This window comes from Saimiri boliviensis, chromosome Y (genome assembly GCF_048565385.1).
Source record: "Saimiri boliviensis isolate mSaiBol1 chromosome Y, mSaiBol1.pri, whole genome shotgun sequence".
Classification (NCBI taxonomy): Eukaryota; Metazoa; Chordata; class Mammalia; order Primates; family Cebidae; genus Saimiri; species Saimiri boliviensis.
The window spans coordinates 21,058,551-21,083,192 of NC_133471.1; the positions used below are offsets into that span (position 1 = coordinate 21,058,551).

At 46.8% G+C, this 24,642-nt stretch overlaps 1 protein-coding gene across 1 annotated transcript in view; it reads right to left on the bottom strand.

The window, feature by feature from the left end:
• PRKX (protein kinase cAMP-dependent X-linked catalytic subunit) overlaps positions 1–24,642 on the bottom strand; it is a 122,950-nt gene that overhangs the window by 96,896 nt on the left and 1,412 nt on the right. The window contains exon 2 of the mRNA XM_074392377.1: positions 476–644. Within this exon, the coding sequence (XP_074248478.1) occupies positions 476–644 (169 nt within the window). The remainder of the gene's footprint in view (positions 1–475; positions 645–24,642) is intronic.

The window sequence follows — 24,642 nt, forward strand, 5'->3', positions numbered from 1 at the left end:
TGTGTGGGCTGCATTTCAATGGAGATCTCTCATCTACAGTCAACCAGAAACCCATGAACTGACGGGAGTTCCTGAAGCCCAGCCCCCATCCATGTGACTGTAGTCCCTGAAAAACTAACTTAACCAGTTCTCCAGAGAGCTCTAGATGCAGAACCCAAGGAGGCTGAACAAACAAAGATCCTTGCTTCCATTTCCAGGCAGAGATAGTAGGCTCACCCAGGAGAGGAGCAAGGGGCCTGGCGTGGATTCTGTACACAGAGCATTTCTTTTTGGACCTGGTCGGCCATCGAGGTCAGGAGCCGGGGAGGTTTTCCAGCTCTAAGATCAGAGGCTGACAAGACCTGCCAGGTGGAGATTGCTGTGGCCTGAGGCTTTGCACGCAGGCCATGGTCCCAGCCCACCCTGTTTCTTATAAGAGGAGACACTGAGGGGTCTAGGGAAGGTGAGCGCGGAGAGGCCCGAGCAGGGGACTCACAGCCTGATGAGGAATGGGTGGCTGACTTCCTTCAGGATGGACTTCTCATTGTGCACGTGCTGCTCCTGCTTCAGGCGGATGACATTGGGAATGCTCATCACCTTAAGGGCGAAGAAGTGCTTGGCGGTCTTCTCCTTCACCAGGTGCACCTGCCCGAATGTCCCAGTCCCTGGAGAGAGAAAAATCATCGGAGCCCATTAAGTCCCCTGACAAAGGGAGGAAGTGCTGCAGCCACAAGGTCCAAGCCTTTCAGAGACTTGGTGTCACAGTGCACCTGGGCTGAGAGCATTTCCTGGAATTTTCTACTGAATACAGAAATTGCAGGGGGTGGCAGGAGAGAAAGGGAGAGAGGGAGAGAGATGGAGAGAGAGCACCATCTGCCTCTGAATGGTTCTTCAATCTGGGGACAAACTGGCCATAATTTCTGCAGGTAAGTCTTTGCAGAGACCACACCCACGCGCACCACACTCCCACAAGGAGAAGCATTAGAGTCATAGTAAATGGGTTTATGCAACATGGCTTTTTCTCTGCAGGCCCTCTGACTTTATCAGAAATCCAGACAGAGTGTAAAACACACAGCCCTCCTCAACATGGCTCTTTCCTTAACGCACACTAATGCCTGCTCAAAGCACAGAGTCTGTATTCTTTTTTTTTTTTTTTTTGATTGCATTTTAGGTTTTGGGGTACATGTGAAGAACATGCAAGATTGTTGCATAGGTACACACATGGCAGTGTGGTTTGCTGCCTTCCGTCCCCTCACCTGTATCTGTCATTTCTCCCCATGCTCTCTTCCCACCTCCCCACCTCCCCGCCCCCCCCCATTTCCCCCCAATGGACCCCAGTGTGTAGTGCTCCCCTCCCTGTGTCCATGTGTTCTCATTGGCTGTTGGTTTGTCGTAAATAGCTTTTACGACAACACCCGCCTATGAGTGAGAATATACGGTGTTTGATTTTCTGCTCTTGTGTCAGTTTGCTGAGAATGATGGTTTCCAGGTTCATCCATGTCCCTACAAAGGACGTGAATTCATCGTTTTTGATGGCTGCGTAATATTCCATGGTGTATATGTACCACATTTTCCCTATCCAGTCTATCATCGTTGGGCATTTGGGTTGGTTCCAGGTCTTTGCTATTGTAAACAGTGCTGCAATGAACATTTGTGTGCACGTGTCCTTGTAGTAGAATGATTTATAATCCTTCGGATATATACCCAGTAATGGGATTGCTGGGTCAAATGGGATTTCTATTTTTAGGTCCTTGAGGAATCACCACACTGTCTTCCACAATGGTTGAATTAATTTACATTCCCACCAACAGTGTAAAAGTGTTCCTATTTCTCCACATCCTCTCCAGCATCTGTTGTTTCCCGATTTTTTAATGATTGCCATTCTCACTGGTGTGAGATGGTTATCTCAATGTGGTTTTGATTTGCATTTCTCTGATGACCAATGATGATGAGCATTTTTTCATATGTTTGTTGGCCTCCTGTATGTCTTTTGTAAAGAGTTTTTAAATTACTGCTGAAAACAAGTATAATAACCTTCTATTTCATAGAAGAAAAAAAGCTTTTAAAAAGTATTTTTTAAAAAGAGTGTGTGAGACCAGGAGTGGTGGCTCACGCCTGTAATCCCAGCATTTTGGGAGGCTGAAGTGGGCAGATCATCTGAGGTCAGGAGTTTGAGACCAGTCTGACCAACATGGAAACGCCCTATCTCTACTAAAAATACAAAATTAGCTGGGCGTGGTGGTGCACGCCTGTGATCCCAGCTACTCAGGAGGCTGAGGCAGAGGAATGGCTTGAACCTGGGAGGCAGAGGTTGCACTGAGCCAAGATCATGCTTTTGCACTCCACCCTGGGCAACAAGAGTGAAACTCTGTCTCACAAAAAAAAAAAAAAGAAAAGAAAAAAGACAGAAGAGTGTGTGTTGGCCAGGCATGGTGGCTCACGCCTGTAATACCAGCACTTTGGGAGGCCAGGGAAGAAGGATCACTTAGGAGTTCTACATCACCCTGGGTAACATAATGAGACCCCATCTCTATTTAAAAAATAAAAAAATGAGCAGGGTATGGTGCTGCACACCTGTGGTCCAAGCTGCTCGGGAAGCTGAGGCAAGAGGCTCACTGGAGCCCGGGAGATCAAGACTGCAGCGAGCAGTAATCACACCCCTGTGCTCTAGCCTGGGTGAGAGAACAAGACCCTGTCTCAAAAAATGAATGAATGAATGAATGAGTGTGTTAACTGTGAATAAACTGAAAACTGAAGAACTGTGTGTTTTTCAAGGGTGAATCTTACGGTACAGAAATTATATCTCTATAAACAATTTAGAGAAGAATGTATGCTTTGGATATTCTTGGGAAGATATTTTTTTTCTATTGCTGCCATACCCAGTGGGTGGGGGAGGAAGAAGATATATTTTAAAGCTTGGAATATTTACTTCAAACTTCAGTTAAAAACAGTAGAGCCAATTCAGCTGAGCACTGTGTGGTGGATAGTTTTGGGAGTTCACTGGTCTAGACAGCTAGAAACAAACAAACGCCCTCAAAATTTTGCTGAGTCAAACATTCCATTTTCACACGGCCCTATTTTAAAAGGTAGAAAGAGATATTTCAGACCTACACTCTCTGATTTACAGTGTATTAAATTATACTTTCTCATCAGAAATGCAAAATGTGGCTGAGAGTGACGGCTCACGCCTGTAACTTCAGCAGCTGGGAGGCAGAGGTGGGCGGTGGGTGGATCCCTTGAGCACAGGAGTTCAAGACCATGCTAGACAACAAAGGAAAACCCTGTCTCTACTAAAAACACAAAAACCAGGCAGGTTGGTAGCATGCAACTGTAGTCCCAGCTACCTGGGAGGCTGAGGCAGGGGATGGGTGCTGCAGTGAGCTATGATCACATCACTGCACTCCAGCCTAGGTGACAAAGCAAGACCCTGTCTCAAAAAGCAACAACAAAAGACACAAAATGTATAATCACTGAAGTGAAAAGAAAAACAGGAAATTCTCAATTTCTCCCACAATGCTAACAGATGTTAAGCCAGGGAAAGGTTTGTGATTTCTGGCTCAGTGTATTTATACAAGCACAGTATGTGCAGCTTTGAATAACATTTGGGTGTGGCTCTACCAAGAAAAACAAGGGTTAGTTTTCACACATCCACCATGCAGCCAGGTTAAAAACACAACCCTTGCCTACCTCCAGGATAGGATGGGATCATTGCACAGCAACCCCAAATCACCCTTGAGATGAGCGTCTCAAACTCAGTCCATCAACATTTGGAGCTCGATGATTCTTTGTGGTGGGGCCGTCCTGTGCACTGGAGGGAGGCCAGCAGTGACCCAGGGCTCTACCTACCTGTTATCAGCAGCACCTCCCTGAGCTGTGACAATAAAAATGTCTCCAGACTTGTCCATGGAAGAAGTATCCCCCTGAGAGAGCTGCACTGCCACTGGTGAAGAATCTCTGTCACACGCAGATAGAAAGATAGGTAGATGGGTATGACTGACTGGTAGATGACTGGTGTTTGGATGGATGGATGGATGGATGGATGGATGGATGGATGGATGGGTAGATAGATGATAGGATAGATAGGTAAAACAAAGATAAAAAGATAAATAGGATGGTTAGATCATTGATAGGTAGATAGGTAAATACATAATAGATGGGATAGGTGGAAAGGGGGAGAATGAGGCAGGGAGGGAGGGGGAGGAGGGAGAGAGAGAGGAAGAGAGAAAGAGAGAGAAAAAAGGAGTAGGAGGAGAGAGAGAGAGAGAGAGAAAGAGAGAGAGAGACTCTCATGCTAAGGCAGGTTCTCTCAGCCTCAGCGCTACTGACATTTGGGACCATATGATTCTCTGTGGAGCCATCCTGTGCACTCTGTGTTGAGCAGCATCCCTGGGCTCCACTCACCAGGTGCCATCAGCATCCACCCCCAGAAGTGACAACCACAAGTGTCCCCAGACACTTAAGTGCCCTGTTGGGGAAGGCCAGTCCCCAGCTGAGACCTGCTATTTTGGAGCAGGCATTGTCCACAGAATTTCCTGCGGTGATAGGAATGTTCTCTATCTGGGCTGTCCAAGATGGTAGCCACAAGCTCACAAGTGGCTACTGAGGATTTGAACTAAGGCTATAGAGAGCAAGCAGCTGAACTTTTACTGCATTTAATGTTAGACAGCTTTAGAGTTCCTGCTAACCAGACACACTGAATTATTTTATCAGGTGTCAGCTTCTGACACTCCATCTTGGACGAGGAAGTGGTTTATGCAGTCCAGGTTTTGAACACAAAATAGCTTTCTGGAAAAAAAAAAAAAAGGAGTCTATATAATAAATGAATGCATCACTTCCATCAAGACTGATATTTTCCTGTGTTTCAGGTACTGTCTACCTCTGAGTAACTGCAATGAACATGAGGTTGCTCCCTCATTTAGTTTGGTTTAGCTCCAGTCAGGCTGGAAGGAGGGGAGGAGGCATGAATGACAGTAAGTCTAACAACTGGGTGCCCTCACGTGAGTTCATTTAGACTTGAGGACTTCAAACAACATATCCATAGGAGAACATCAGGATGCAGCTAACCTTGGTCAAGGGGTCAGGGAAGGCCTCTTTCAAGAAGTAAAATTTCCACTGAGAATGGGAAGGTGGTGGAGAGGGAGGGGTAAACCTTGTTTATAAGGCGCTTGGGCAGAGAATGGGCTGGAGTAGGCTGGAAAAGGGAGGGTGGAGATGATCACAGCTCAGGGTTTAGGCATCTCAGCAGTGAGTGCTGGCAACTCAGGGAAGGTGTGCAGGTGCACAGGGGTCTTGGGTTGTTCTGTTTGCGGAAGGGGACACATTTCATGCTGAACTCAGTGGACGTATTGAGGTTGAGAGGCAGACGAGGTTGAATGGTGTCCCCCACAATATGTCCACATCCTAACCCCTGGTACCTGTGAATGGAACCTTATTTGAAAATAAGGTCTCTGTAGTTTCTATTAAGTAAACAATCTCCAGATGAGGCCATCCTGGATTGAGGGTGGGACCTAAATCCAACAACAGGTGTCCTTCTAAGAGACAGAAGAGAAAAAATAATAAAAAATGACCAGGCACAGTGGCTCATACCTGTAATCCCAGGACTTTGGAAGGCAAAGGCAGGTAGATCACCTGAGGACAGGAGTTCAAGACCAGACTGGCCAACATGGTGAAATCTCATCTCTCCTCAAAATACAAATATAAGCTGGGCGTGGTGGCAGGCACCTGTTATCCCAGCTACTCGGGAGGCTAAGGCAGGAGAATCACTTGAACCCAGGAGACGGAGGTTGCAGTGAACTGAGATCACACCCTTGCACTCCAGCCTGGGCAAAAGACTGAAACTCCATCTCAAAAAAATAAATAAATAAAACATAAGATAAATAAATAAATAAAGGGACAGAAGAGGAGACACAGAGACAGAGAAAGCCACATGGTGACAGTGGCAGAGGCTGGAGTGATGCGGCCACAGGCCCAGGGATGCTGGAGCGCCAAGGAGCTGGGAGAGCAGGAAGGAGCCTCCCCTAGAGCCTCTAGACGGAACTGGATACAACTCTAGTGGATTGAACTGTGGTTCCCCACAAAGATATACTCACATCCTCACGTTCAGAACCTGGAAAGGGAACTTACTTGGAAATAAGGAACTTTGCAAATGTGATTAAGCTAAGGATCTTGAGATGAGATCATCCTGGAGTATGGTGAGCCCTAAATCCAATGACCAATGTGCTTCTAAGAGACGGAAGAGGAGACACAGACACAGAGGGGAAGGCCACGTGGAGACGGAGGCAGAGACTGAAGCGATGTGGCCACAAGCCCAGGGATGCTGGAGGCCCCAGGAGCTGGGAGAGGCGGGAAGGAGCCTCCCCTAGCGCCTCCGGGGGGAGCACGGCCCTGCCCGCACTTTGACCTCAGACTCCTGGTGTGCGGGGCTGGGAAAGCATACATTTCTGCTGCTTGCGTTCACCAGTTTGTGGTCATTTGTGACAGCAGAGCAGAACACTCATTTTAGAGTGTTGCTGGATGTCCTGGGAAAAATGAACAGGCACCTCCAACAGGCACCCTTCAGGGCTACTAAGAAACGTCTAAACTAGTTATGTGCATTGAAAGCCAAAGCTGTAAGATGATAACTGAAGTCACTGGCTTGGATGAGGTCACTCTTCTCATTTATTTAATGCAGTGTTTTTCTCCTAACCCTCGGCAGTCCTATATAAAGCTCTACCTGTTTCTCTTTTACTATAACATCCTATTTTTGTGGATGGAGACAATATCCTCTCCTACTCTTCTAAAAAGATGTCTCAAACTGAGTTTTTTTTTCTTTTATGTTCCCTTTTGGATTTTTTTGCTTTGTTTTGCTCTTGTTTTTGAAACAGGATCTCGCTCTGTCGCCCAGGCTGGAGTGCAGGGGTGTGATCTTAGCTCAGTGCAGTCTCGAACTCCCAGGCTTAAGCAATCCTCCCACCTCAGCCTCCTGTGTAGCAGGGACTAAGGTGTGTGCTATTACATGTGGCTAATGTTTGTATTTTTTGTAGAGATAGGGTCTCCCTATGCTGCCCAGGCTGCTTTCAAACTCCTGGGCTCAAGCGATCCTCCCACTCGACCTCCCAAAGTATGAGTCACAGCGCACATGACCCCCTTTTGGTTTTCATTTTCTCTTAGGTTCTCTGAATGATCTGTCATTTCTGGGACATGTCGTTACTTCCATTAAGCTCTCTCACAGTCTCACTGATAGCTAAGTGCCAGATTCCTGGTGGTTTTCCTAAGAATGATACATCAGAAAGGCTGCCTCAGGTTTCTTCGGTGTGAATGGCGCTAGGGGACCCCCTGAGTAGGAGACTGTTACACTGGAGTGCCACTACCGTGCGGTCTTCCCTAGTTCTCACCTACCTAGTGTCTGCCTTTCCATTTCCTTCTATTTCTTTGCAATGAAAACCCTACTGGTGAAAGCCTGCATCCTCCAGAAATTCCCATGTTGAATCCTCGTCCCCAAGGTGATGGTGTTGGAAGGTGGGGCCTTTGGGAGTGGATGAGGTCATGAGGATGGGGCCTCATGAACGGGATCAGTGTCCCTATTAAAGGGGCCCCAGAGAGCTCCCTCGTCCCTTCCACCATGTAAAGACACAGCAAGAAGGCACCATCTGTGAACCAGGAAGCCCTCAGCAGACACCGAATCTGGAACACCTTGATCTGTGACTCCCAGCCTTCAGAACTGTGAACAATAAATGTCTGTTAAAGCCCCCTAGTCTATGACACAGACACTCCTCAATTTACGATGATGACATTACACTCCCATAAACCCCTTGTGAGTTGAAAATGTGGTAAGCCAAAAATGGATGTAATACACCTAACCTACAAACATCACAGCTTAGCCCAGCCTCCCTAAACGTACTCACAACACTGACATTAGCCTACACCGGGCAAACTCACCTAACACAAAGCGTAGTTTACAATGAAGCACTGAATGCCTTGTGTAGTTTACCGAATACTGCACTGTAAGCTAAAAACAGAATGATTGCATGGGTATTCAAAGCATGGTTTCCACTGACTGTCTCTCTCTTTTCCACTGCTGTAAAACTGAAAAATCATCAATCAAACTATCGTAACTCAAACCACGATAAATGGAATCATCATAAACTAGGGATCTTCTGTGTAAGACAGATGTTTTTTTTCTTGTTTGGCTGAATGAGGTGGCTCACACCTATAATCCCAGCACATTGGGAGGCTGAGGCAGGCGGATCACTTGGGGTCAGGAGTTCAAGACCAGCCTGGCCATCAAATCAAAACACTGTCTCTACTAAAAACACAAAAATCAGCTGGGCATGGTCGCATGCACCTGTAATCCCAGCTACTGGAGAGGCTGAGCCATAAGAATCACTTGAACCCAGGAGGCAGAGGTTGCAGTGAGCTGAAATTGTACCACTACACTCCAGCCTGGGCAACAGAGCAAGACTCTACCTCAAAACAAACAAACAAACAAACAAACAAAAAGCCACTTACTCGCCAGGCACAGTGGCTCATGCCTGTAATCCCAACATTTTGGGAGGCCAAAGCAGAAGGATCATTTGAGGCCAGAAGTCTGAGACAAGCTTAGGTAACATGGCAAACCAATCCTACCCCCTCCGTCTCTACTAAAAATACAAAAAATTAACCAAGTATGGTGGGTGGTATGTGCCTGCAGTCCCAGGTACTTGAGAGGGTGAAGCAGGAGGATTGCTTGAGCCAGGAGGAAGTGAAGCTGCAGTAAGCTATGAACACGTCACTGCACTGCAGCCTGGGTGACGATGCGACACCCAGTTTCTTAAAAAAAAAGGAAGAAGCCACTTGATCTGTCTTCATTGTCCTGCTATTAAATGGGAGACCTGCTTCCTGCAAACTTTGTTACTCCTTTGTCTGCTGGGTCACTAATCTGAGAATCCTACTTCTTACTTTCCTTATCGCCAGGCAATGTTTGTTTTCATTAATCATAATGTTCATGCTTTTCTTTTTTTTTGAAGATGAGGTCTTGCTCCATTGCCGAGGCTGGAATGGTATGATTATGGCTCACTGCAGCTTCACACTCCGAGGCTCAGGCAATTGGCCCACATCAGCCTCCCAAGTAGCTGAGACCACAGGAGCTCATCATCACAGCTAGCTAATTTGGTTTTCCAGAGACAGGGATTTACTGTGTTGCACAGGCTGGCATAAACCTCCCAGGCTCAAGCAATCCTCCGGTCTCAGCCTCCCAACGTGCCAGGGTGACAGGCGTGAGCAACCACACACAGCCATGACTCGTTTTCTTTACACAGTCTGGGAACTCCAGCAGAGAGTCACACAGAGCACGGTGCCTGGAACAAGGGCATCTCAAGGGAACAACTGACTAAATCACCTTTTGGAGCACACACAGGTGTACCTGGGGGCACTGTCAGCTCTGTTCACTCCACAGAACACCAGGCAGGCAGCTAGGGAACAGAGGCACCCTATCCCACACAAGGCAGCCATTCTTTCCTCAGCAGGTGGGTGGGCCAGCGCCTAGTTTCATCTGAACGTCTGCCAAAACCCAAAGAATTACGGTGCTGTCAGCGGCCTTAAGCATTGTCATGAAATCAGCCAAAAACCTGTGAGTGTGTATGGCTGTGGGCACAGCTACGTATCTTCTAGTGATTACCGTATGTGTAGGCACACCATAGAACCACAGGCGCAGGAAGAGAGGCAAACCGTGTGCCAGAACTCACCCACCACACAGGAAGAAGCAACTTTACAGAGAGACAGCTCTTGCTGTTGCTCAGGCTGGACTCAAAATCCTACACCCAAGCAGTCCTCCTGCCTCAGCCTCCCAAAATGCTAGGATAACAGGCACATGCCACCACACGCAGCTAATTTTTTGTAAGAAGGGGGTTCTTGCAGTACTGCTCAGGCTGGTCCTGAACTCCTGGGCCTTGAAAGGCGAGAGTGATCCTCCCACCTCAGCCTTTCAAAGTGGTGAGATTACAGGCATGAGCCACCACATCTAGCAAAAGAAGCAGGTTTTCATTTTTGTTTTGTTGCTGTTGTTATTTTGTCTTTGTGGTTTTGTTTTGTTGGTTTTTTTTTTTTTTTTGAGACAGAATCTGTCACTGAGGCTGGAGTTTACTCGTGTGTGCAGTGGCACGTGCAGTGGTACAATCTCAGCTCACTGCAACCTCCGCCTCCCAAATTCAAGCAACTTTCATGCCTCAGCCTGCCGAGTAGCTGGGACTACAGATACCCACCACCACACCCAGCTAAGTTTTGTAGTTTTGGCAGAGACAGGGTTTTGCCATATTAGCCAGGCTGTCTCAAACTCCTGACCTGAAGTGATCTGCCTGTCTCGGCCTCCCAAAGTGCTGGGATTGCAGACGTGAGCCACCGTGCCCAGTGGGTTTTCACTTTTAGAGAGGTGGAGAATCTATCCTAGAGCACACCCTCACCCATCGTCTCACAACTTCCAAAATTCTTTTTTGTAGTTGTTGAGATGGAGTCTCGCTCTGTCACCTAGGCTGGAGTACAGTGGCATGATCTTGGCTAACTACAACCTCCCCCTGAAGGGTTCAAGTGATTCTCCTGCCTCAGCCTCCCGAGTAGTTGGGATTACAAGTATGTACCACCATGCCCAGCTAATTTTTGTATTTTTAGTAGAGACAGCGTTCTGCCATGTTGGCCAAGCTGGTCTCAAACTCCTGACCTCAAGTGATCCTCCCTCAATGGCTCCCAAAGATTACAGGTATAAGCCATTACACCTGACCAGGTTCTCACTCTTAGAATGTGAAGAATGTCCATCCCAGACCACACACTCTCCCACCATTCCACAACTTGGTCTCCCACCATCCCACAACTTCCGAAGTTCTAAATGAGCATTTGCAACACTAAAGCCTAGATGCCACTCCATTGAGAATGCTTTCGCTGCAAGCTTTCTGTTATTTTTACTTTTCCCTTTGAAGGAAGACAAGCTCCCAAAACTCACACAGCTGTCCTGAAATGGATCGCATTTAAGGACATGCTTCTGTAGCAGGTGGCGGCTGACTTGTTTCTCTGTACTTATTTCTGTGGCTTTTTGGGTAAAGAGGCAACTGGGGGTGTTGATTACACAGAGGAGGAAGCCGGAGCTAAAACAGCACCAGCTAGCTGGGCAAGACAATCTTTAAAAAAGCAGAGCTCAATCAGAGTCTACCAGTTACAAACTATGAACACATCAAACTATGAAACACCAAAATCAGGCGGTGTACCATGGTGCTGCCCTGGAGACCTCTGAAGGTCGGAAGGGATGGGGTTTCCTAACAGTTTTTCACGGTTACAATCCTGTTTCTTCTAGGACCCTCTGGCTTGTGACAGCCAAAGCAGCAGCTCAGAATCTGTATCAAAATACAATGCTTCAGGAATTATTCCTGAAACCTAAAACGAGTGGGAAAAAAATGAAAGAAAAACTAGAGCAAAACGCCATGGAGCTGAAAACAGGAAGTCAACGGAGAAACATCAAGGAAACCCAAAGCTGTTTCTTTGCAAAAACTGATGAAACTGATAAATCAGAATCTATTCTCAAAATGAAATACTAAATAATTTAAGGATGAACTAAATAAAGCCTGAATAAAGTCATGTCCAACAACTATTTGTATTCAACTATCCAGGGAATATTTTGAGTCATTACGGATTTTTTTCTATATATTTCTCTTTTACTTTTATCTTCTGTTTTCTTTTCCTTCTTCTTTCTCTTTTCCTTTTTTCTTTTCTTTCATGGTCTCACTCTGTCATCCAGGCTAGAGTACAATGGCGCTATCGTAGCTCAGTTTAACCTTGACCTCCCGGACTCAAGTGATCCTCCCACCTCAGCCTCACAAGTTGCTGGGACTGCAGGCACATGCCACCATGCCCAGCTAATTGTTGGTTTTGTTTGTTTGTTTGTTTTTTTAAAGATAGGGTTTCACCATGTTGTCAAGGTTAGTCTTGAATTCCTGGACTCCCAAAGTGCTGGGATAACAGGTGTTAAGCCACCACACCCAGCCTGAGAATCTGAGAATCTGTTCTCAGATTCTGTTCCCAGAAAATACTCAGAAATACTCAGAAAATCTAAACAGTTTAAGGATGAACTAAAGAAAAACTTTAATAAACAAAATAATGTCTAACTATTTCTGTTTCAGAGTCCAGGGAATATTATGAGTCAACACAGATTTTTTTTTTCTTATAAATTATTATTTATTTTTCTTTATTCTTCTCTTTCTTCTTTATCTTTTATTTCCTTTCCTTTTTTTCTTTTCTTTCAGAATCTTGCTCTGTCACTAAGGCTGGAGTGCAGTAGTACCATCATAGCTCACTGCAGCCTCCAACTCCTACGCTCAAATGATCCTCCCACCTCAGCCTCCTGAATAGCTAGGACTGCAGGTATCCGCCACCACACATGGCTATTTTTTTTTTTTATTTTATTTTTTGTAGAGACAGGGTCTCACTATATTGTCCAGGCTAATCTAGAACTACTAGCCTCAAATGATTTTCCCTCCTCGGCCTCCCAAAGCACTGGGATTACAGGCATGAGCGGCTGTGTGTCGCCTGTTTTTCCTTAAGGTGTCACTGTAAACGGAATCAACAGCCCATGAAGAGGAAATTCTAGGCAAGTTGCTTTCTCCACAGCCTTTTGATTTCTGGAATCTCATTCAAGCTGCATTTTGCAATCTTAGAGAATAATTCCCTATGAAGCTGTCTCCAACCAAAAGCTAGCTCTGTCAGTGGCATTTGAACCAGAGTAACTCCAACTTGAAGAGGGTCTGGGTAAAATGAGGCTGAAGCCTGCTGGGCTGCATTCCCAGGAGGTTAGGCATTCTAAGTCACAGGATGAGACAGGAGGTCAGCACAAGATGCAGGTCATACACGTTGCTGATGAAACAGGTTGCAGTAAAGAAGCCTGCCAAAACTGCCAAAACCACCAAAACCAAGATGGTCCTCACTGCTACACTCCCACCAGCCTCATGACGGTTTACAAATGCCAAGGCAACGTCAGGAAGTTACCATATATGGTTTAAAAAGGGGAGGGAGGATAATTCACCTTTCGTTTACCATATAATCAAGAAATAGTCATAAAAAAGGGCAACCAGCAGCCCTCGGGGGGAGTAGCCATGCTTTTATTCCTCTACTTTCTCAATCACCTTGATTTCACTTTACTCTGTGGGTTTACCCTGAATTCTTTCTTGCACAAGATCCAAGAACCCTCTCGTGGCATCTGGATCCAGACCCCTTTCTGGTAACAGCTCTGTTCCCTCCACGCTTGTCTTCTGATTGCCAAGACTCCAACATAACCATGCATACCCAAATACACGCAGGCAGGTTTGCACAGGGTCCCCCTCTGCCTGCCTGTCCAAAGAGATCCTGGGTGCCCAAAGCATTACAAAGCCCTTCTTTGTTCTGTGCCAAGGTCTCTCTGGCCACACCTGCGTGCTACCCCTTTGTTCTACAAAATGACTCCCAAGGGAATGATTCATCATCGTGAAAACAGCCACCAAATTAGTTGTCAACGATTTTAGAAGAACCCTCCACAGGTTGCCCTCCAAATCTGTTTGATGGAGTGCCTCCGCAATAAAACATCCAAAATAACCACCTCGAAATTCATGTAATGCCCACACACAATGCACGTGCTAGGTAGCATGGGTTGCAGGGAGCTGTGGACTCGCGCAATGTACCAGGACTGTGGGAGACAACTTCGTTTTTCTATGTCCTGGTGGAAAACGGATTTTTAAACAGGAAGGAGGGCATGAAGGCTAGCAGGGAAGTCATTGCACAGAAGGAAGGCCTATTTTTCTTTCTTTCTTTTTAAAAATTGAGACAGGGTCTCACTCTGTCACAAAGCTAGAGTGCAGTGGCACAATCACAGCTCACTGACACCTCTACCTCCCAAGCTCAAGCAATCCTCCCATCTCAGCCTCCCGAATAGCTGGTACCACAGGTATGCGCCCCCATGTCTGGCTCATTTCTTTTTTCCTATTGGTAGAGGTGGGGTCTTCTTATGTTGCCCAGGCTGGTCTCAAACTTCTGGACTCAAGTGATTCTCTCACCCTGGCCTCCCAAAGTGCTGGGATTACAAGTGTGAGCCACCATGCCCTGCCCTATTTTGCAAACATATTAAAGAATGACCAGGGTCTAACCTTGACAGTTCTGGATTAAGCAGGATGGGAAGGCTCAAGCTAGTTAAACGGACAGTTTTACATCCTCCTCTCTTCTCTCCACCTTATCAGAGAAGGAGCTGGGCATGGTGGTGTGTGCCTGTAGTCGCAGCTACTTGGGAGACTGAGGCAGGAGGATCACTTGAGTCCTGGACTTTGAGGCTGTAATTGCACCCCACTGCACTCCAGTCTGGGGGCTACAGAGCAAAATTCTGTCTCTAAAAAACAAAAAACAATCAAAATAATGATAATCCCTTTGCCTGGCCACTGTATCATCTGAAATAAGACATGAAAGGCCGGAAGAACTGCCAAGAGGTGTCCCACAGGAAACTCCTCCATAGGAGACTCGCCAGACTGGCGACAGCCTCCCATGCTGAGAAGCTCTGCGTGGTCTCTCACACCACAGGAAAGCAGAAACCATCAGCGCGGGAGGTGGAAGGAATTTCCATCCCGGAGCCTGTGCCTCGTCTGCAAGTCATTTTCATCCTCACCGAAGATGCTCAGACAAGATAGAGTGCGTCTCCTGTGTGCCTATTCTGCCATCATGGCGGAATTGCTGGGCGGCTTCCAATGAATCTAATGGTTTTTGTGTGTGTGTACGTGTGTGTGTGCGTGTGTTTTTTCTTTGAGATGGAGTCTCACTCTGGTGCCCAGGCTGGAGTATGGTTGCACAGTCTCGGCTCACTGCAACCTCCGCCTCCTGGGTTCAAGTGATTCTCCTGTCTTAGTCTCCCGAGCGGCTGATACAACAGGCACCCACTACCACGCCCAGCTAATTTTTGTATTTGGGGGTACAGACAGGGTTTCGCCATGATGGCCAGGCTGGTCTTCAGCTCATGACCTCGAGTGATCTGCCTCAACCTCCCAAAGTGCTGGGACTACAGACGTGAGCCCAGTCACCTGGGTTCTAATGGCTGTTTATCACATTTTCTCCTACTCAGATCAAATGCAAATGCCAACTGGACTTCCACGGGAGATGCCAGGAAAACACACCCACCCAGGAAATGCAGCCTGAAAATGTTCTAGAAAGGAGAAGCTTCTTAAAAGTATTGATTGCATTGGTTTCATTCTTCTTCCACAAGGGAAGTTTACCCACACATGCGTGGATGTTACCAAATTTACCCAGACACTCAGGCCTCTGTGCAAACACTCTTCCCTCTAGCACCTGTGTTTCTGTCTTGCTCCTCCGGGAGGATATGAGATTTGCTTCGGGGATTCTAAAGGACATAGGTCAGGCTGGACGTGGTAGCTCACACCTGTAACCACAGCACTTTGAGAGGCTGAAGCGAAAGAATCAATATCAGCCTGGACAACAAAACAAGACTCTATCGCTACAAAAAATTCAAAACAAATAGCCTGGCGTGGTGACGCACACCTGCAGTCCCAGCTACCCAGGAAGCTAAGGTGAGAGGATCCCTTGAGGCCAGGAGGTTGATGCTGCAGTGAGACCATGTCACTGCACTCCAGCCTGGGTGTCAGAGTGAGACCCTGTCCAAAAAAAAAAAAAAAAAAAAGGAGTGAGATAATGCAGTCTCTGTCTCTCTGTGCTTGGCTTATTTCTTGAGCATAATGACCTCCAGTTGCATTGACACTGTTGCAAATGACAGGACCTTACTCTTTTTATAGGCTGAATAGCACTCCATTGCGTGCAGATTGCATTTTCTCCACCCAGTCATCCACTGATGGGCACGTGGCTTGCTTTCCTATTTGGCTGTTGTGTGAGTCTTGCCGGAGGGAGTACAGGTCTCTCTTCATTGCAAGCAGTTTGAAGCCACTGTATTTGTGGTCTTTCCTTCCGGCAGCCATGCGAGACTCAGACAGCGTGAAGGAGCATGAGAGAGACCCTGGAAGTCAACCAAGAAGGGGGATCTTCTAAGAAGCCAGGTCTAGCTGGGGTGACACTCCAGTACCGCATTAGGAGGACTTCCAGTGTGTCCCTGGAGGCATTACCATTTTCACCGGGGCTATGGGCTGACTGTGTCCCCCAAATATCCTACACTGGTGCGCTAGCCCCAGACGGCAGCATGTGACTGTGTTTGGAAATGGGCTCCTTGAGGAGCTTTCAAGGTAAGATGAGGTCTTAGGGTGGATCCTGATGCAATAGGATTGGCATCCTAATAAGAGGAGGAGGCTGGGCGCAGTGGCTCACACCTATAATCGCAGCACTTTGGGAGGCTGAGGCAGGAGGATCGCTTGAGGCCAGGAACTTGAGACCAGCCTAGGCAACAGAGGGAGACTCCATCTCCAGGAAAAATATACAGAGAACAGCTGGGCATGGTGGTGCATGCCTGTGCTCCCAGCTACTCAGGAGGCTGAAGGGGGAGGGTTGCTTGGGCCCAGGAAGCTAAGGCTACAGCGAGCTATGGTCGTACCACTGCACTCCTACCTGGCACAGAGCGAGAGCCTGTCTCTAAAACAATCAACATTTAAAAAGAGGAGGTGAGGACACAGACACACACAGAGGCATGACCCTGTGAGGACACAGGGAGAAGACAGCGTCTCCAAGCCCAGGAGCGAGGCCGCAGGAGAAGCCAGCCCTGCCCACACCTGGATCTCAGACCTCCAGCCTCCAGGACGGCGGGGGAAATTCATTTCTATTGAGTTAGCCAGTCAGTCTGCGATACTGTTATGACAGTCAGAGCAAACTAATACAATGACACCCTGCATTCGTTCTCGAAGGGACTCCTACGGCTTCAGCCTCCAAAACAGACCAAGAATCCCACCACTCACGATCTCAACGTGGTGAAACCCCATCTCTGCTAAAAATACAAAAATTAGCCAGGCATGGTGGTGCATGCCTGTAATCCCAGCTACTTGGGAGTCTGAGGCAGGAGAATCACTTGAACCCGGGAGGCAGAGGTTGCAGTGAGCCAAGGTGACTACTGTCACAAAAAATACAAAGAAAAGTCTGCCAAGCTCTGTGCGAGATCTGGCAGCATCAATCTCCATCTCTTGCCACGAAGAGTCCTGGGATTACAGGCTCTAGCCACCAAGCCTGGCTTCCTCTACTTTCTTTCCCATCAAGGTGAAATTCACTATAACATGAAACGAATCATTTAAAAATCAACCATCTAGGGGCATTTAACACATTCAAAGTGCTGTGCCACTGTCATCTCAATCTAGTTCCAAAATACGTTCATCCACCCAAAGGAGATCTGATATGCATTCAGTGGTCCTCCCCAGTCCCATCCCTGCTTCTCCCGGAGACCCGGCAGCCAACGGGTAGCTTTCTCCGTCTCTCGGGATCTGCGTGTTCTGTGTTCCTCTTCACGTTAGAATTTTTTCTTCTTCCTCACTTTCCATCACCAAGGAGACGAGCAGCAGGTGGGACGCAAGGTGAGGAGCCCAGGGCCAGTAGCATCTTGTTCAAGAGGAGGGAGAAACGGAGGTCCCTGGAAAACAAGACTTCAAAAGAGGCCAGAAACAAGAGGAATCATGCTGAGAAAGTAAGAAAATACGGCATGGAAAAGTGGAAGAGAACAGAACAGAGAAGCCGAGCTGTTCGGGCTGCAGAAAGAGGGCAAGACAGAGCAGCTGCCTGTCCATGAAGCCTGCGGCGTGGGGTGAACAGAGCCCCATGGAAATCCATCTGTGCTGCCATCACAAAACACAGTAGACTGGGGGCTCAGAGCAAGAGACGTTCACTGCTGTTCAGTCCTGGAGGCTGCAACTCCAGGATGAAGGTATGGGAGACTCAAGAGTCTGGTGCGGACCAGCTTCCTAATTCATAGACGGTGCCATCTCACAGTGTCCTCATATGGCAGAAGAAGCAAGGGAGCTCTCTGGCGCCCCTTTTTTAAGCGCACTGATCCTATTCATGAGGCTCTACTTTCAGGACCTCTTCACCTCCTAAAACCCCAGCCTCCTAACACCATCACCTTTGGGATTTGGGCCTGGACCCTCCACAGTAGATAATCACAGGGAGGCCACCTGGAGAAAGAGGCAGAGGGAACCCATCACACAGACAGAATGTCTCACCCTGGGCTTCAACAAAGCTTCTAACCATGGAAAACAAGGTCGCAATTCTAAGTAAAGCACTTTTAGCATTTGGAAAGAATGCCTTGGGGCTTTCTCTCTATTTCCACAAAGTTTATTGCTTTTTGTTTTCAATAATTACAATGCCATCAACATTACTCCCTTTAGTGCCAGCTACTCAGGAAGCTGAGGCAGGAGAATTGCTTGAACATGGGAGGCAGAGACTGTAGTGAAGCTGAGATCGTGCCACTGCACTCCAGTCTGGGCAACAGAGGAAAACTCTGTCTCCAAAAACAAAACAAAACTAAACTAAATCATAATAATAACTTTCTTTTAAATGGCAGGGCGCAGTGGCTCACATCTGTAATCCCAGCACTTTCAGAGGCCGAGGCAGGCAGATCGCAAGGTCAAGAGATTGAGACCATCCTGGCTGACACGGTAAAACCCTGTCTCTACTAAAAATACAAAAAATTAGCCAGACGTGGCGGCTCATGCCTGTAGTCTCAGCTATTTGGGAGGCTTAGGCAGGAGAATCACTTGAACCCAGAAGGTGGTGGATGCAGTAAGCTGAGATCATGTCACTGCACTGCAGCCTGGGCTGAGACCAGAGTGAAACTGGTCTCAAAAATAAATAAACAAATAAATGATTCTCTCTCTCTTTCTCTTTATTCCTTTCAGTTTTACAAAGGCAATTTCTGGTGAGGAAAAAGAGGAAACTGACCGATAGAAAAAGTTTATAAGGTCTTTCTCTGTTGTCAAGGCTGGACCACAGTGGTGCCGTCAACCGGAGAGGAGACTCACTGCAGTCTCCGCCGAGACTCAAGGGATCCTTCTGCCTTGGCCTCCCTAGCAGCTGGCCTACAGGTGCATGCCACCCCATCCAGCTACTTTAAAAAAATTTGTGGCCAGGTATGTGGATCAAGCCTGTAATGCCAGCACTTTGGGAGGCCAAGGCAGGTGGATCATGAGGTCAGGAGTTCAAGACCAGCCTGGTCAAGAGGGTGAAACCCCGTCTCTACTAAGAACTACAAAAATTAGCTGGGCACAGTGGCTGGTGCCTGTTATTCCAGCTATTCGGGAGGCTGGGCCACATAAAATCTTGAACCCAGGTGGTTGAGGTTGAGTACCACTGTGCTCCAGCCTTGACAACAGAGAAAGACCTTATAAACTTTTTCTATCTGTCAGTTTCCTCTTTTTCCTCACCATGAAATTGACTTTGTAAAACTGAAAGGAAAAAAGAGAAAGAGAGAGAGAATCATTTATTTATTTGTTTATTTATTTTTGAGACCAGTTTCACTCTGGTCTCAGCCCAGGCTGCAGTGCAGTGAGGTTGCAGTGAGCAGAGATTGTGCCACTGCACTCCAGCCTGGGTGGCAGAGTGAGGCTTTGTCTAAAAGAAAAAAATTGTAGAGATGGGGTCTTGCTATATTGCCCAGATGGATATTGAGCTCCTGGGCTCAAGTGATCCTCCTACCTCAGCATCCCAAAGTGCTGAGATTACTGGTGTGAGCCTCCACATGTGGCCTCCCTTGAACTTTTATTTTTTGAGACAAGGTAACGGTCATGCAGGCTGGAATGCAGTAGCACAATCTCAGCACACTGAAGCTTCAACATCCTGGACTCAAGCAATTCTGATACCTTGGTCCTTCTTTGATTTTTACAAGCATGTCTCTTCCTGGTGGGGATGTCTGCTGCTTTTGATAGTTTAATGTCTCCCTTCTTTGCAATGTGCTTATGAACTGCAGATGACTATGCTTTTGTCATCTGATCCCAGTGTGTATACCCAGGAATGAGGCAGCTTGCTGCAGGTGAAACCCATGGGGCACAGAGCATCCCTTCTCTTAGACCCTCTTTCCCATTAAGAAAATAAGACAACAAGCATAGTGGCATGCACCTCTAGTCCAGCTACTTGGGAGGTTGAGGTGGGAGGATCATTTGAGCCCAGGAGGTTGAGAACAACCTGAGCAACATAGAAATACCCTATCTCTAGAAAAACAAATAAATCAGCTGAGTGTGGTGGTGCACATCTGTAGTCTCACCTATTTGGGAGGGTGATGTAGGAGGATTGCTTGAGCCTGGGAGTTCAAGGCTACAGTGAGCTGTGATTGTACCACTGCACCCCCCAGCCTAAGTGACAGAGTAAGGCCCTGTTTCCAAAAAATAAAAAAAAAAAGTAAAAAGAAAAATGCTAATGTTGGCATGGTGGAGCTTCTGGCCCCAGAGGAACTACTGTACATACTGTACCCATCCAGGACTTGGCATCAGTGAGTGTCATAAAGAACAACTGCTGATAATGTCATCATCCATTCATTTGTTCACACACACAGTGACCAGCTTGTCCCTGTCTCCACCTGGGACTTTCCCAGCTAGCACTGAAGGTTCCTCACCGCAAGAAACCCCAGGCACATGAGGAGAGCTGCTCTCTGCATTCACGCAGTGGATGGTCTCGAGCACATACTAAGTACCAGGTCTGTTCTGTGGATGTGGGAGATGAAAGTGACCCCAACACACAGAGGTCCCCACACTCTCAGCCTTCATGTTCAAGCAGGGGAGGCAAGTGGAATGCTTGAGCCCAAGAATTCAAGACCAGCCTGAGTAACACAGTGAGATCCTGTCTCTTTTATCTAAAAAATAAAATAAGTCCTGCACATGTATCCCAGAACTTACAATTTAATTAAATTTTTAAAAACAAAATGAGATAAACGATGAAGAGGAGAAACCCACAGGACTTCTATACTTGGAAATGTTCTCTGACGCGTAATACTTGATCTCATCTCTTCACATTTGTGTGATGCACTGAAGTGGAAACTGTCATTCACTCATGCATGAGCCAGTTTCACACAGGGCACCCAGGCCAGATAAATAAGATTAAAGGGCTGAGCTCCACTTTCTGTGTATTGTTAGGCCACCGACAGCACTTCTAATTGCTCTGTCAACACTGCCCACAAGGCTGCTGATTTATGCGCACAGTAAAATCTCACCAGTTCAGATGCCACTCGTTCCAGCAGCATGCTGGTGTGAAAGGTTGGGGTGCCTGTGGACTCAATGTCTGTGCCTCCCCAAAATTCCTGTGTTAAAATCCTGACGTGTAAGGTGATGGTGTCAGGGGCTGAGGCCCTCGGGAGGTGATAAGGTCGTGAGCATGGAGCCTCATGGATGGGATCAGTGCCCTCATAAAGGGACCCAGAGAACTCCCTTACGCCTTTCACCCCGTGAGGACACAGTGAGACGCGCCATCTGTGAATCAGGCAGCAGGTCCCCACCAGACACTGACTCTGCCACACCTTCATCTTCGACCTTCAGCCTCCGAGAACTGTGAGCAATAAATGTGTGGTTTGTAAGCCACCCAGTTGGTGGGGTTTTGCTACAACAACCCGAATGGACTGACTGGGGGCATTAAAAAGAGCCCAGTAATGAGGAGAGGAAAGGAAATTCTGGCCAAATCACGAGAACCAAGGACAGCAGAAACCTACCAATATAAACACTTTAGATATGAGAACCATGTATGATTAATTATTAAGATCTCCTGGCCCTTAAGAAAATAAAATATTTTCAGATGGTATAGTGTGTGAAAGTTAAAAAAAAAAAGTGTCAAGCAAGATGGAGTGGTCCATGGTGAGGTAATTCATTCTAAACCATCATTTAGAGGGTGGTAGCTGCCCAAATCCACACACTGGGTGAAACTGCTCAGAGCTCTGTACATATAAACACTTGCAAACACAAATGAGCACCTTTTGAAAATTTAATAAAAGCTGTACAAGCTGGGCACCATGGCTATGCCTATATACAATCCAGTACTTTAGGAGGCCATGGTAGGAAGGCTGCTTGAGGCACCAGGAGTTCAAGACCTGAGCAACATAAGAAGATTCTGCCTCTACAAAACATACAAAAAGTAGCCTGGTATGGTGGTGCATGGCTGTTGTTGCCCAGCTATTTGGAAGGCTGAGGTGGCAGGGTTGCACCAGGTTGCACCAGACCAGAAATTCAAGGTTGTGGTGAGCTGAGATCACACCACTGCACTCTAGATTGGGCAACACAGTGAGATCTTGTCTTAAAAAAAAAAAAAAAAAAAAAAAAAAAAAAGAGTTGAATGAGATTTGTGTTCTCTTTAATAGGGATAGACTGTATCAACATCAATCACATGGTTTTGATATTGCCCCATAGATATGAAGAAGTCACCATGAGAAAGCTGGCTGAATGGTGCATGAAAATCCAGGTCCTGTTTTTGAAATGTCCTGTTAATCTGTATTTCAAAATACATATACTTTTAATAGGGATCTGGAAAACCTGTAATTTTCCTCATAGAAACCATGTAGGACAGGTTGTTAGTATTTCCCTTTTTTTTTTTTTTTAGATGAGTCAGTGCAGACATAGGTTGAGAAAAGGAAAATGAAATGTGGACCCACCTGCTGAATTACTTCCCTCCTGGCAGGCTAACAGGAGAAGTGAGCACTGACTTGTAGATGCCAAATGATTGGATAAGAACATTTTTAGAATAAAACCTAAGTATTTTTTATCTGATATTTAGAGAAAGTAATTCTGAAGTGGTCATTGTAAGTAGGAAGACTGATAAAATAATTCTGGTTGACGGGTACACAGTCAATCTCTTTTCTCTACCTAGTGTTGTTTTCACTTCCATAATGTAATTTTTTTTTTTTTTTTTTTTTTTTAGAGAGAGGTTCTCACTCTATTGCACAGGCTGGAGTACGGTGGCCTGATTATGATTGACTGCAGCCTTGACTTCCTGGGCTAAAGTGATCCTCTTGCCTCAGATTCCCAGACAAGTAAGACTACAGGTAAGCACCGCCATGCCCCATCACCTATTATTACTTTTTTTTTTTTAAATAGATTATAGTCTCGCTATATTGCATAGGCTGGTCTGGAACTCCTGGCCTCAAGCCATCCTCCCACCAAGAACTCCAAAATAGCTGGGACTGTAGGCAAGCGGCTCTGTACCTGGCCCTAAATGTTCTTTTTTTTTTTTTTTTTTTGAGATGGAGTCTTGTTCTGTAGCCCAGGCTGGAGTGCATGGAGTGCAGTGGTGCGATCTTGGCTCACTGCAACCTCTGCCTCCTTTTATTAAAGCACAATTGTTCTCCTTCATAGGACCAAGTACAGCTTGGTTATTAAACAAGAAAACTGAAGAACCAGATTGTAAACCATTTTTTTAAAATAAGGAATAGTATGGCTGTTTTGATTCAAAGTTCCTAAAACTATTAAATGAGCCCCTAGACCAGATGTACTCCAGAATCCCTTCATGCACGAAAAAGAAAAAAAAAAAAATTCACAACTGCAAACTGCATTCTTTCTTCCTAACTACCTGACCTGGAAGAAAGCTGATCAATCTAGAATGCTTACAGTTTCTTACTGTTTTTTTCCTTGTCACCCAGGCTGGAATGCAGTAGTGTGATCTCACCTCACTGCAACCCCTGCCTCCTAGGTGCAAGCAATTCCCGTGCCTCGGCCTCTTGAGTAGCTGGGATTACAGGCACCTGCCAGCATGCTCAACTAATTTGTGCATTTTTTTCACTAGAGGGTTTCAACATGTTGGCCAGGCCCGTCTTGAACTCCTGAGTGCAAGTGATCCACCTGCCTCAGCCTCCCAAATTGTTCAGACTACAGGCACTAGCCACCACACCCAGGTTTTGATTGGCTTGAACAGAAAGCAGGATTGCTCAACTAGCAATCTGCATACAGATCCCCTTTGCCTACCCTGCAAAATATTCAGTAGTCCTGGAGGTGTTTGTTTTGGGGCCTGAGAGAATTAGGAATGAGGGGGAGGGAGCACTTAAAAGCAAATTTCTGTTCCTGCAGTGAATGCTCAGGATGAAGAGAAATCACACTGACCCAGACTGGGTTTCAACTCCAGGCTGAGACTCAAGCTCACCCATCTTGATGTTCTCCATAACACCAGTGAAATGGTCCAAAGCTGCTGCAGATTGTGGTTCAGAACAAAATTGCAAAGACTCTTTAGCAATAAAGGGGCCCTGATAAAAAGCCTGCAAATAATGTCACCAAAGCTGTGAAGCTGTCATGAGAGAATGTTCCAGATACCCAAACACACACACACACACACACACACATACACACACACACACACACACACACACACACCCGTGGGTCCTGGTCCCCTGTTGTCCAATGACTGTGGGATATCTAGCTCTCCTGTCACAACCTTGGAGCCACAGGAAGTTATCCTTGAGAAAGGAGCATCATCCTTATTAAGAGAGCACTGACTGGACTGGGCAGGGGGAGCGGGGAGGTGACTTCCTCACCCCACCAGCTTGGTCCCCAGAGGCAGCAATACTCGTATTTTAAGGATAAGGTTACCCACGACACCCTAAGCTGACTTGAAGTCAAACAGAGTGGACTCCTGCGGCACTAGAACCCCTCACCTCTGCCACCCTCCTGCCTACATCCTGCTGTATGCCCCGGCCCCCGGCTGCCACTCCACTTTTCCCAAGTGACCCATGAGGGCGCCCCAAAGAATGACGAACCCTGGTGCTGAGTGCCAAGGAATGGCTGGAACGCGTCAATTTTCTACTTTTGACTTGTATTT